The sequence below is a fragment of the Mycetomoellerius zeteki genome, unplaced genomic scaffold, assembly GCF_001594055.1.
Source record: "Mycetomoellerius zeteki isolate Tzet28-1 unplaced genomic scaffold, Tzet1.0 scaffold8, whole genome shotgun sequence".
In the NCBI taxonomy this organism is placed as follows: Eukaryota; Metazoa; Arthropoda; class Insecta; order Hymenoptera; family Formicidae; genus Mycetomoellerius; species Mycetomoellerius zeteki.
The window spans coordinates 204,530-218,541 of NW_017257830.1; the positions used below are offsets into that span (position 1 = coordinate 204,530).

The 14,012-nt window shown below is 35.6% G+C and overlaps 1 protein-coding gene across 4 annotated transcripts in view; it reads right to left on the bottom strand.

Annotated features, from left to right (window-relative positions):
* Positions 1-1,994: 1,994 nt before the first annotated feature.
* Positions 1,995-14,012, bottom strand: part of LOC108729849 (prominin-like protein) — a 57,741-nt gene continuing 45,723 nt past the window's right edge. For 3 of the 4 annotated variants that reach the window (XM_018459185.1, XM_018459182.1, XM_018459183.1), the window contains 3 exons: positions 9,267-9,425; positions 3,713-3,826; positions 1,995-3,535 (listed from right to left, as the gene is read on the bottom strand). In XM_018459185.1, coding sequence (XP_018314687.1) covers positions 3,523-3,535; positions 3,713-3,826; positions 9,267-9,425 — 286 coding nt within the window. In that variant the 3' untranslated portion in view covers positions 1,995-3,522. Of the gene's footprint in view, positions 3,536-3,712; positions 3,827-9,262; positions 9,426-14,012 lie in introns of those variants that run through there. The other variant, XM_018459186.1, reaches the window with a different exon arrangement.

Here is a 14,012-nt window from a genome sequence, read left to right on the forward strand (position 1 = left end):
CACGAATTGCGGTTCGAATTAATTGACCATCCACCATATTCACCAGATCTGGCCCCCAGCGACTTTTTTTTGTTTCCTAGGCTCAAAGTTTGGCTCGGAGGACAGAAATTTTCATCGAACGAGGTCATCGCATCCGTAAACGCCTATTTTGCAAAGCAAGACGCTCAGTATTATTTGAATGGATTAAAGGGGTGGGAGCATCGCTGGAAAAAATGTATCGACTTAAAAGGAGACTACGTGGAAAAATAAAATTGAATTTGACCGAAAAATTACTTGTTTCTATGTTAGGCTCAAAACTTTTCAGACGACCCTCGTATATACACGGGTGTTCCATTTTAAATAATGCATTAAGATTTCTCGAAAATTATGGTAGATACGGAAAAATGTTTCAAATAAAAGTTGTATGGTTCGGAGGGGGACATAAGAAGGTACACTGATTTGACCTTGAGTGACGTCGCCAAGACCATGCCAAGGTCACGTCAATTTTTTTAATGGAACCCCCTATTTTTCATTACATTTTCTTAGCTTACCTCGAGAGCTTTTCAAAATACTATCAAAAAGGTAGGGATGCCTGAATATCTCGGAAAATATAAGTTTTACAGAAAAGTGTTTCAGACAAAAGTTGTAGGGTTCAAAAAGATATCCATTTACTGATCTTATCAGTTTGACCTTGGATGGCATCGCCAAGGTTAGGTCAATGTCACATTGATTTTTTAAAATGAAACACCCTACTTTTGATTCCAGAATCTAATATCTAGTGTCAAGAACTTTTCAAAACACTACAATAAAGTTATTTTTCATAAAGTACTTTTCGAGTTATGAGGCTTGGAAGTTATAGTACCGCTGGCATTAACATTACGGAAGATGTCCGACCGACCGCTAAAACCTTTTGAATATTGTTCAGGATCATGTCCTGGATATCATTTGTCAAGATCAAAGCCATTGGAGGTCGTACTTCTTATTTTCATTTTTACGTAAAAATGAATTTTTAGTGCTATAGATTTAAATGATATTTTTTCGTAATTTCTTTTACTTTTTTGATTTTTCTACATAATGTGAGTAATATACGTAAATGGAATAGAAAAGAAAACTTGGGTCTCAATTTCAATGGTGGGTGTTGAACATTTTCTTATTTATGTATTTTGAAAAACAATTATTTTTGAAAAATATTATTAACGCGAATAAATACAACTAATTTTGTTGTAAAACTTTTGTGTAAAACATTTTTTGATATTTCGAATAGTTTTCGAGATATAATGGAAAAAGCTGAAAACCGCTTTACACATAAGGGGTAATTTCACCCTTTCAAATCATTTTTTGGTCGCAACTGATATTTTATAAATTCATCCCTTTATGTAAGCTATAAGTACATAAAGTTTCATTAAAATTAGAATTTTACACCTCGAGAAGTTCCCTTGTAAGTTTCGTAGTGTTCTGCCGGAGATTGATTATCATTATCAAGATTGTTTTTTATTATCAAGATTTACTTTCTTGTAGTGTTTCCTTTAAACAAAAAAGACATCAGATTTGGCTTTCTTGGAGATTTCTTTCTGAAACCAGAGGAAAATCGACGTGCATACGCGTGGCATGAAAAATGGTAAGTTGATTGATCTCCCTCATGTCACTTGTGTATAATACCGTTTTCCCTTGGCTGCACTAGTGCAGCACCCAGATAGTGTAGCGTATTTCCATGGCTGGTGGTAAACGAATTTATTAGGTGTACCACCTTTTCCGTGGCTACGATGTAATGTAAATTTTATGCACGAAATGGGATTTCGCTACACCGTCTCAAAGGGATGGTGTAGAGCCAGTGTGACATTTAAAATTTGAAAATTAATCGGGAGCAGGATTTTAGCAATAAAATAGTGCACACCATGGTATGCACTACTCCAGTGCAGTACAGTGCTTACACTACAACTGGTGCGGTGTAAGGTTACATCCAGTGCGTCCCAAGGGAAAACGCTGCAAGATTTATGATATGTCGTCATCATTTATATGCACTACTTTAAAAAAAATATTTCTCAAAATTTAGAGCGGTTAGCCGGAGAATTTTTCCGTCTGCTGGAAATTTGTTTAAAAAGATGAAGTTTCTAGACAAAAACCAAAAATGTAGCAACCGTGGATATATTATCAATTAAATGAAAACAAAACTGTACAATTCAACTAATCCTTGATTGGTTCACGATACTGATAATGGTAGTGCACCATATAGATCCTTAGATTCGTTACATAGTTCAATATGAATGAACCAGAAACATTTATATTTGCATGTCGGACAAAATTCTTGTATCCGAATGAGGGAGGGATAACGGATGTTGTAATAATACGTACATTGAAAAATCCATACAGCGCGTAGATCCGATTAAACGAACATATGGGTGCCGATCTACGCGACGTAAGAATCATCTTGGTTTATATCGATAGAATGTTGCACAATAAGATAGAGTATATAAGAAAACAACTACTAAAAAATGTACACAGAGTATTTATAATGGAGCGGTTGCGCCGCTCGAAAATCCTCTTTTTGTTTTTCTCCCTCCGCCACGAGATAGAAATCAGCATTTGGCGGAGAATACAAGAATTTAATACTAGTATTCTGCCCTCCTCAACTATAGAGACGAACGAGATCCAAAATGATGAACCACGCTACACTTGTAGTGTAATAACGATGCGTGCCTTCGAATATATGCGCGTAAATCGTATGTGTATCATTTGGCATTTTTCATATGGCGTTTGTTTGGTGGCTCAAAGTGCTGGATCAGCAGTCTGGTGTCAAGATAGAGGAGGTTTTTCATATGGAAAATAGTGCGCTACATTGGCAGCATTAATAATTTGTGCTAGACAATTCGATAGATCGTAGTTCTTCACGCACGTACAGTCTTTACGTATCGTTAAACGAAAGGGAATTCGTTTCATCATCTAATTCTATTCTCTTTTGACTCCATCTCGTGTTCGATCGATCTTTGTTCTACATATATGTTATTCTTACTGATCGAAGACGTAAGACATATACAAATATCTCAATATCCATACTCGATAGACGAAAACGGATGTCGAGTGAGCCACGCTGTACATATGTATATCCGGGCGTTGCCTTTACGTTTGTCTTTACGTTGAAAGATTGAGAAACGGCGAGACTTCGCATTTCTTAAAGTCCGCATTTAATCGAAAACGGTGTTCCTTTCGCGGTACGGAAACACATGAGTATTAATTCTTGAGTGATGCTTAAACGAAAAGTGGAATTTGCGTCACATTTACGTCGATTATCTGTATTCCACAAAAGGAGGGAACGCCGCGAAAGGATCATTGGCCAGATTGGCCTATTTTAGTTTGTATTAAACTTGGTCTTGGTGTTCGCACAATCCGTGGCACGCTCAGGAACAAACGTGAAGTATGTTATACGTAGTCCCTTTTACATCCAGATTTCTCTCTATTCTTGAACGTTCGCTTGTAGCTGCGCGTGAGGCTGTGCGTCGCCACACTGTTCAACGCTGCTTTTGTGCATGCCACGGCACTTGTTTCCTAATTTCTATCCCTGAAACAGACAGAGTCTCTTTTTTCCTCTCGAAATTTATGGTGAAGATAATTTTTGAGAAGCAAACAGTTGCTTATCTGAAAAGAATGGCCCAAGCTCGATGTTTCGTCGCTTAGAAAGAGACAGGTGGCTTTCGATCAAATACCGTTTATATGCAGAGGAAAAATTAATACTTACACAGGCCCAGGATAGTAATAGGGTGGCGGTCGTTCGTATTCAGTGCTTAAAGGAGGCGGAGTCCCGGCAGCTGGTTGATATCTTGGCGGACCACCGTTGGGAAAATCCCAATTTCTGTAAGAATAGTATACAGCATTTCAATTTCTGTAAGAACAGTATATAGCATTTCAATAATGCTTGGTTGCTCAAGTTCGGTCACGAGTTTATAGCGTTTTGCATTTCCTAGCATTTTATTGATTCCGTTTAGCCATTCGCCACTCGTTAGCTTCGGACACTTGCTGGTTTGGCCGTGAAAAAGCTAAACTCTGATCTATCATGTCCTTGCCACAGTAAAATGCTTTAGCGAACTAATATACAGCAGCCGCTCAAGCGAAATGAAAGTAATATTGTAATCCGACTGAAACATCCCGACAATTGCAAAGTATATTCTTGTTGAGATGGACATGCTTTTCCATGACAATTTGCAAGGTATCTTTAAGTAAAATTAATATCACGAAAGAGACATTGTTCGAGATGGAAGTTCATCTAATAATCGCTTTTATTGAAAACGTTTAATTTTGGCCAACAACAAGAGAACGAGCCTCCACGGGTGGGGAGAAAATTGAACGATCATTCGGATCCTGTTTCAGATCATTTCATTGCGAAAAGTCTAATTCTCTTGCAAAAGCTATCATGACATCATCAATTGAAAAAAAGAAACATAAGAGAAAGAAAGAGAAAAGAAACAGATCAAACGAGCACGAATGCAGGAGGAGAAACGCAGAAACATTTTGTGTAAACAATAGTCTTTGCGACTTACGTGCAGAGGCGTATCAAGAGACGCGAGAGGCCGAGCCCCCCGCAAGGTTCCCACTCACCTGGAAAGAACCGGGAGAAAAATCGTAACCATTGGGATTGCATAAAATGCATTAAAATGGTGCTTAATAATCAACAGTCAAAATCGCAGAAATCGCGCATGAAGTCGTAAAAGGAACCGAAACGGCCGGCGCCATCGTTCCGCGTTCTCGGGTACCAGAGAGCCGCGGATGGTCGTCTCCAGTTGAGTACGACGAGATCCGCTCTTCTGAAACCCACAGCGAGAACGACGTCGGCCATCCAAAAATCTAGGCCTACATAAATAACATATGAAATCACTCGATGAGTGGGAACCCTGCTCGTGCCGGGCGAGAAAAATAGATCGAGATCACATTGATCGCCAGATATAAAGTATCGATATATATTCAAACAAGCTTGTTACGTTTCACAGGAAGCTAGCTTTACGCTTATCGGCACCGTTAGGGACTTACTGTGACTCTAGTGATAGGCTAAAGACTTTACTGTAAGGTTCTGTTTTTGAAGGGGCGGTATGTTTGTGATTTCGCCACGATAGAGTGAAACTGTAAAGAAATAAGATGACCGATGAGATAACAAGATGACAATGAGAGAAAGAGAGAGAAAGAGGGGGGGAGGAGAGAAGGGAAAGATGGAGAGAGGGGAAAGAGACAGGGGAAGGGGCGGGGAGAGAGAGACAGGGGAAGGGGCGGGGAGAGAGTCGAAATTCATAGCCGATTTTTATATTTAAGATTTTTTAGTACAGTTAAATATATTGTATTTACAAGGGAACGCAATCAAGTGTTCCTCTTCGATTTTAATAAACTTTGTTAAAATATAGAAATATGAGATACGTTTTCTTTATACGTATTGAATCGTACGTCAAGAGCGTAAAAACCTCTCTTGTAAAAAAAATCGATTTATTTTCAGGGTGAATATCATCGAAACTATGAGAGACAGAAAATTATTTTTATTGTTATAGAAAAAAAAAATTTTAAATAAAAGTTTAATGATTTCAAGAATACTTAATTAAAATTAAAACTTTTTAAATTTATTCATTGTATACTCTCTCATCATTAATTTTTAAAAACTCAAATTTTTATGATGAAAATTAAACAGTATTTACGCTGAAAACAACGATGTACAATATAAGCATGTTTATAATAAAACCATTTTTGAAATATGAACGAAAAACACCTCTATACGCGCTCAATACATAATGGGAGACACGGTAGTATTATATCTTGCGCTAATGTATGCCACGCACGCACGCACGCACACAAAAGAGGATTTGGAGTCATTAAATACTATGGGAATGACGAACCATGAGGTCCTTATCTCTAGTGATACACGCATGTGCACGCTATCTCTACATTTACTGTTCGCCTTTCGGCACATAAATGGAAAACTGCCAAAAACCTTACCAGTATTCGTAAAATAAAGATACATTTTTCAATTAACAAAAAATGTAGTATAAATGTAATATCTCATAAAATATGAACAAAATAACTACAAATAACTTTATTATATCTGTTTAATAATAAAATATAATTAAATGAGGAACATAAATAGAATTCAAATAAAAAACATAATCAATAATTCATATTATTTAGAACTAATTGTAAGATAATACAATATACATTTAGTTAATTGCTTATTGAATAAAATCTCTCTCTTTGGCTTCCATAAAATATTAAAAAAGTACGTATAATAAAAAATAATATATAATTTGCTCTGAAAAAAGAAAATATCAGTTATATTTATAGGATTGACATTACATTAAAACATATTGGTTAGATGAAGTCTATATGAAATTCTAATTGAAATATGTAATATTAAATATAAAAGAACAGGAAAATTAAAAAAAAGACTTGCGCCCATCACACTACACCACTAACGGCTAACGCCACTGTCTTTTTTGCCGCATCAATGCGCATGCGCAAGAAAGGGAACACCGATCGGAACACTGAGATGTATTGACAATAGTTGGAAAATGTTGAAATTATGTTCTATGTGAGACCGAGGATGAGTGTCTCCCTACTGTTTGGTTGGGAATTGCCCAATTTTTGTCTCTTCGCTGCTTAGCCAAGTGACTAATTTGAAGAGTACAACAATAGGCATAATTATTATTTGCAATATAATGAATTCAAAGTATGCTTATTTTATTACGCCTATTTACGCCAAGCTACGCGGTTGCATGAAAAAATTGTTTCCTGAGGTACGTGTTTCTATGCCAAACTATGCCAAAGTACAATATTTACGTTTTAATTTTTCCGTTTGTAACAAAGTACGCCATTCTACGCCATTTTACGCGGAATTACTCTTATTCATCCGTGAGCATTATACATCTCCGCCGACAGAGGGCCATGGCGGAGATGCATAAATAAAATTCGTAAATAAGAATCACCTGGGAAAGTATATAAACAGCATTTCGCATGTGAAGTGAGCCCTCAAAGTTGGGCTTTAATATTAAAGTACTCATGCTACGATGGAATTTTAATTCAATCATGACAGCATTCATGCTAAATAAGTTCAAGATACCATCATGTTACTTTAAACAATACAATATAAATGTACCTGAAACTATGCTTAGGGTATAGTTTCGCGTAGGAAGGCATAAATCTTTGGCACAGGAATAGAATTTTACGCCAATCTACTTCTGTATTTCATTCGTGTATTTGGCGTAGTTTTTAGCGTAGTTAAGCGTACTTTTGGGCATAATTAGGTGTACTTTCTTAGGTGTAGTTTGTCACAGTTTGGCGTTGTTTGGTGTACAAAGGCATGAATCGGCTTACTTTGTGTGACATAGGAGTAGAATTCTACGCCCAACTACTTCCATGGTCCAAACCGCGTATTTAGGAATAGTTTTTGGTATACTTTGGCATAGAAATTTTTCCGTCAGGGCGCAATAAAAAATTGGTAGTAGGCTCTGCTCAAAATCTGTCTCCGCAGGCTATCGTTTGGCAGTAATCCGTGCGAATGCGTGCTGATTTGATGATCTTTAATTAATTAATATTTCCTGAAGTATTGCGAAAATTGCAAAATGGTAAAGGATTTTTCGACTCAATTCAGTCCTCTATCTGCTCACGAAAAGTGATCCCGTCGGAGACACTGTATATTTTTTAATTGTGCTATAAATAGTATTAAAAAAATGTAATAAATATTAAATTCAAAAGTATTTAAGGCTCCTGAGTAGTTGCCGCGGCCATGTTGGAATCATGACGTCAGAAGTTAGGAATGACACGTTAATTTATGTTGCATGTCATTTGTAAATAAAGGCAATTTGGATAAATCTAAATGACGAGATCGTTTTAAAACATTTGTAAAAATCGACAAAAACTGTCCTTTCCTCTCTTGACAGTTAGTAAATGGTCGTAAAAAACACGTAAAGTGGGAGAGGAGAAACCTCTTTCCGGGCAAGAAACACACGGTCTGGCAGCTGTCGAAATATACACTTTTTTCGTATAAAATTCCAAGATAACTGTAGTTTCCGTCCATTTTTAGGACTTTCATAAGTACAAGATAAGTTACATTCTCACAATTAAGCAAATAATAATAAAATGGCATGCAACACAAATTTCGTCGTCAAAACGTCTCTTTTCCATAATATGAAATGCCTTTGGGAAAGTACAAACCGGTATGAAAATCCCCCAAAAATTGTAAATTAGTTTTCTGTTACCATGTAGGTTCTTCCTTCACATATATATAAATGAATGCAAGTATATCCAAACAAAAAGTACTGTTCTATTATTGGAATAATTTATAAGAAAACCAAGAAAACTTCAAATTTTGAAGCTTACAAGAGAAATGGCTTGAGAAGTACGATTTGAATGTGCGTAACCTCGCATTCATATAAGATATGAATCGCGATATATAAGATATAGCAGAGCAAGAAATGTACGTAACGTTTTACTTAATATATGTAATTTTTAATTAATGTATTCTTGATGTACATAATATTTACTTGGAATTAAAAATCTGTTTTATCAACATCGATCAAGTTTGGCTGTCGCTCTAGCATTCCCTTAAAGGTGATAAAAATTAATTCAGGATACAAAAGACCCATCATGTGTAGTAAAGCACAGTAAAACTGCCAAAAACTATCATGTATATTAAAAGTTAAAACAAGAAAAAAGAAGAAAATAGTAAAAGAAAGGGGAAAAGAAAGGGAGAAAGGAAAGGAGTGGTAGGAAGGAAGAGAGGGAGGGAGGGAGGAAGGGGAGAGAGAGCGTGGTGAAAAGATTACATGGTGTGCTCAGTTCGCAAGAGTCTCTCTCTAATTCTCTGCCCTCTCGCTTGTTCGGTGACCGTTCGTAGTCCCAGTTTGGCCAACCTTAGTTGTTGCCTTCGTCGTACGCACATCATTTAGGTTCGGTCTCTTTTTATCATGTACTATCCAGACTACCAACGTTTGTTCGCGCGTATGCTCCTACCATAGCTCCTATTTTAATGCGCTCGTTGGAGTGAGTAGGAGCTATAGTAGCTCTAAATGATATCTCGACTCGGAAAAGAGGCGTGGTTTGCCCAAACTGAGCACACCATGTCAATCCCTTCCACCATGGGAGAAAGAGAAAGAGAGAGAAGAAAACGAAAGGAACATAACGTCATCACGATGCAACGCGTTGATAACGTATCATTCTCAGCGTTATGTCTCGATTGAGATGCATGGCGATGTTGGTGATTGCAAGGGAATTCATCTCTCGGAATAGTTGAGAATTGGCCTTATGAGTGAGACTCCACTTACTTCGACGCCAGATCGGAATATCGCGAGTCGTGATGCGACGTGCTCTGGTGGGCATCGGGGATCCTTTCGCGCTCGCCGTATCCCATCGCCGGTCCGTCATAACTCTCGACGTACGCCGCGGGGTTATGTCTGTGGGACATGTGCTTCTTATCGTGGACGCTGTAATCAAACGTCTTTTTAAGATCGTTGCCTGCACTCTACGACGACGACGAATCGCTCATTCATGCGAGTTAGTGACGCGGGGTGCGTGTTGCGTAGGTTAATAAGCCGCTTGATGTATTCATTAAGAATCTCCGGTTCAGCGTTTCCCAATCCGTCTTGGAAAATCATCTCTCCTTATTTCTGAAATTTGAAGATTTTACACGACCTGTGTTTCTTCACGCTCTATACGGATAGCTTGAGAAACGCTTTTTGGGAAATACTTCTCCGGATAGCGTGTATTTAACAGTGGAACCTGCTCGCGAGCTCGCATAATGATGAATTGCATCTATACGATGCCAAGCAGATTGCAGTGTTACCATAAATTGTCATTTTGTACGACGAATGACGCGAATAGAATTAAATTAATGCGAGGTTGAATAAGATGTGAGATAAGATACATTGGGTGGAATTTTTTTAGATCAAGGACCTATACGTTGATTCACTTCAATTTGCTCCAATTTACTCTGTTAATTAGAGATTTAATAGGAAGACTGACGTATAAGTCTTTTTCTCCGTATTTAATCATTATACGAGCTTGCATTTTGAGTTACAGTTTTACAATTAAAGATCGTTTTCCTAAACGGTCATAGCCGGTGCTGCACGCTTAATCTAAAAGCCGTAATCTGTCCGCATATGTATAATCTTCCTAGCGAAGCTTCTAAGCAGAAGCTATCACGTGCACAACAATACTGATCGACAAAAATTTAATCTTCTCTTGGCCTTAAAATAAATGAAGTTGTTTCTGATAGATTTTGATGCGCTGATTACAAATCTACGAAAATGTCGTATCACGTCAAGTTTTTGAGATATTCTAATCTAAATGTACAAAAAATGAGGTTTTTGGCCATTTTCAACGACTTATTGTTAGAAAATGTCTAACAATTTTTTTTTCAACATTCACTATTACTACACTAATGCAGTTTTCATCGAAACCTAACACGGCGCTGGTGTAGAGTTGCCAGATCCAAAAGTCAAATTAACGGACACTTTGTCATTGATAACAAAATATAATCGGACAAAACCGGACAGAGATAATAAGTCCAATTTATCTATACGATTTACAAAAAAAAAGGAGCGGAGGGAAAAATCTGTTTTAGAAAACAGAATTTGGTTACATAAATATTATAATTATGTTTAATATAAATTATATATAGTTCATTTTTAAAAGCAGTAGTTTATAAAAAGTAAAATTAACACATATTCGATACATGTAACATTTAATATTGTTATAATTCTTAACGTGTTCAACAACACATTAAACTAAAATATATTTTACATTTGTTAAAACATTAAGTAATTATAATGACCTTAGGATTATAGTCTACTATAAGCTCTATAAAATTATTTGATTAATTGTACTTCTCTGTACTTCCTACTGTTTTTAATATATTAGGTTTAGATCTCACATAATTTACGATTTCATTACATGTCATGTTAAAATTAATGTCTGCAAGTAGTTCAGCTTTGACCAATTTAACTTTCATTCTGTTCATCTTGACTTTGTCCATCCGCAATCACCAAAAAACCGGACATATGACATCCGGTTTGACATATCAACCGGACACTGGACAAGACTCCCGAATACCTAACATTTTTTAAGTCGTTGAAAGTGCTCAAAAATATCATTTTTTGCACCTTTAGGTTAGAATATCTCAAAAACTTGACACGATTGATATGACATTTTCTGAGCCAGATTTGTAATCAGGCACCAAAATCTATTAAAAACAACTTCATTTATTTTAAGGGGATCCTAAAGCGAAGCTCGAATTCCGACAAAGTCACTAGATGTCGCTGTTTTTTCAGCGCACTGACATGTCTTTATATACTACCACACTAATATCTCACGCAACCTATGATACATTTAGTCGCATATTCGTGTCAATTTTTGTATAACAAATTCGTCGCGATAAAGCGTCTAAGACTAATTCTAAGAACTCGACGTTATTTTTCGTGCAAACTACGTGTTTGTGGATCACTATTTTGTAAGTACAGATTGCAAAACTTTCGTATCAAACAAATATTGTCACGATTTGACAGCTTGAGACGCCATGTTACAGTAAGAAATGGTAAAAAATATATCAATTTTGAAATTTTTGGTCGTTCTCAGCATAAACCTTACTAATGCGTATAATTTAATCCTGGAAAAGGATTTTCGAATTTGTGAAAGAGAAAAAAAGTATTTGTTATACAAAAATTATGATTTAGTCGGTAATACAGGCGGCTTTAGGATCCCCTTAAGACCAAAATTGTGTCAACCAGCATAATTAACCTTTTCGATACGACTTTATTTTTCGCCACTATATGCTTCCGCTGTATGAACAGTTGAATCGCGAATACGCTGCCATTGTACGAGACAGTTGTGGTATGAGGCCTGTTCTTTTTAGCTGAACTTTTGTACTAGTTCATCTTTCTTCCTCTCGTTTCCTCCTGGAGAGAAAAGAAAGAAAGATGAACTGATGCAAAAGTTCAGCTAAAAACAAGGCCTCTGAACTTCACTTCACCGGAGAAAAAGCATAATAGAGAAAAAGCAATTTACCGTGTAATGTAAAGTATTAGTGAAAAGGAATTATACTTTAAGGGAATCCTAAAGCCGTCTGTATTACCGATTAAATTATAATTTTTGTATAATAATTACTTTTTTCCTCTTTTACAAATTCACACACAAAAATCCTTTTTCCAGGATTAAAGTATACACATTAATACGTGTCTGTGAGATGGAGTTCATGCCAAGAACGACAAAAAATTTCGAAATTGAAATCTTAAGAAAAATTTTTTGTCGTTCTTGGCATGAACTCCATCTCACAGACACGTATTAATGTGTATACTTTAATCCTGGAAAAAGGATTTTTGTGTGTGAATTTGTAAAAGAGGAAAAAAGTAATTGTTATACAAAAATTACGTTTTAGTCGATAATACAGACGGCTTTAGGATCCCCTTAATATGTTTTGTAGTAATAACACTTAAAAAATTGCTAAACTATAGTCGTTATATATGTATGACAAGCGTTCAACGCTAGACTATAGTTGTCGTTAGTTTACAATAAGCGTTTACCATTGGGTGACTATAGTCGTCGTTAGTATCGAAAGGGTTAATAAAAATGGTCAAACAAGCGGGAAATAAATCCCAGAACATTTAACGAAATTCGAGACGCATGAATTTGACATACGTATTACAAACGTTAGGACAAAGAGTTAGAGTCTATTTGTTTACATGTAGTCGTGTGTCAAGATATTAGCGAAAGATATTCGATGTACATTATAGTGATAAATAGATGCATATCTCAAATTCACATTGTTCAAATGTATATTCTCCTTTCTTCAAATAATGAGTATACATATGACATTACAAAAATCTGTATAACACAAGTATAATGTATTCTTTAATTATGTAGGTATTTGTGTATCTTGTCTATATATAATGTATATATATGTTACTCAGCTAATGTGACAATTAGTTATTCGCTCATTTATTTGCACAGATAACAGCATATTCCTAAAAAAAGGCAATGTTCAAAATAGGCCATTTTCAAAAATTGATTTTCGGCGATAAAGATTATTCTTTATTATCATATTTAGGTTATTATCATATTCAATATTTTATAAATAATAATTTAAAATAAATATAATTCAGTATTAAAATAAATATAAATAGAAAATTCGTAGAACAATTGCAAAATCTTATTATATATTCGAAAATAAGTGAAACCTGATAGATATATCTTTACTGTTTTGGAACATGAAATTTGTAAAATTTTCTTATTTTATTATTGTAATGCTGAAGATAATTCGAAGTGGAGCCAAAACATTTATTACACTAACTATGTATATAAACTATGTATGGTATATAAAAAGAAACAATTTAAATTAACGCTTGTTCAATTGCACAGTAATACAATTTAAAACAACCAATGATCGAGCAAGAAAGGTGTTAGAAAATATAATAATGTATTTATAAGTTCAATATCAAAACATTTCGACCATCACAGAATCTTCATCAGTTTAAATTACTATAAATAATGAATTTAACTTGCTCGTAATAATAACGGTAATAATAAACTGAACAATGCAAAGTGACAACAAGAGATCGAATCAAATCAGACTTTCATATCTCAAATTATTAAATAAATATTTCTTTTTCACCATGATAATTTTGGTCAACGTGTTTCACTCACATCCAACGAGATGATATGATGTAATCGTCAAGTAACAAATCAAATGCATTTATTATACTGCTGCGTTATTTTAAAATTAGTTGAATTCATATCATATTAATTTAGGTAAATATCCTGTTTAGGGGAACTCCCTCCAATGACATATTGTCAAGGTCATGACCCTGAGTGACCTCCAACAGGTTTTAGCCGTCGCTCGTTATTCGTTAAAAAGTTATTAACAGTCAAGGTTAGTAATTATTTCCCTGCTTTATATGAAAAGTCGGATAACTCTAGGCAGGGAGAAAGATATAGGATGGATTCCTATTAAGGGAATACGACTTTCCACGCAAAGCGATTTTCACCCCATCTCCTCCTTGCCTAGGAGCGCACGATTT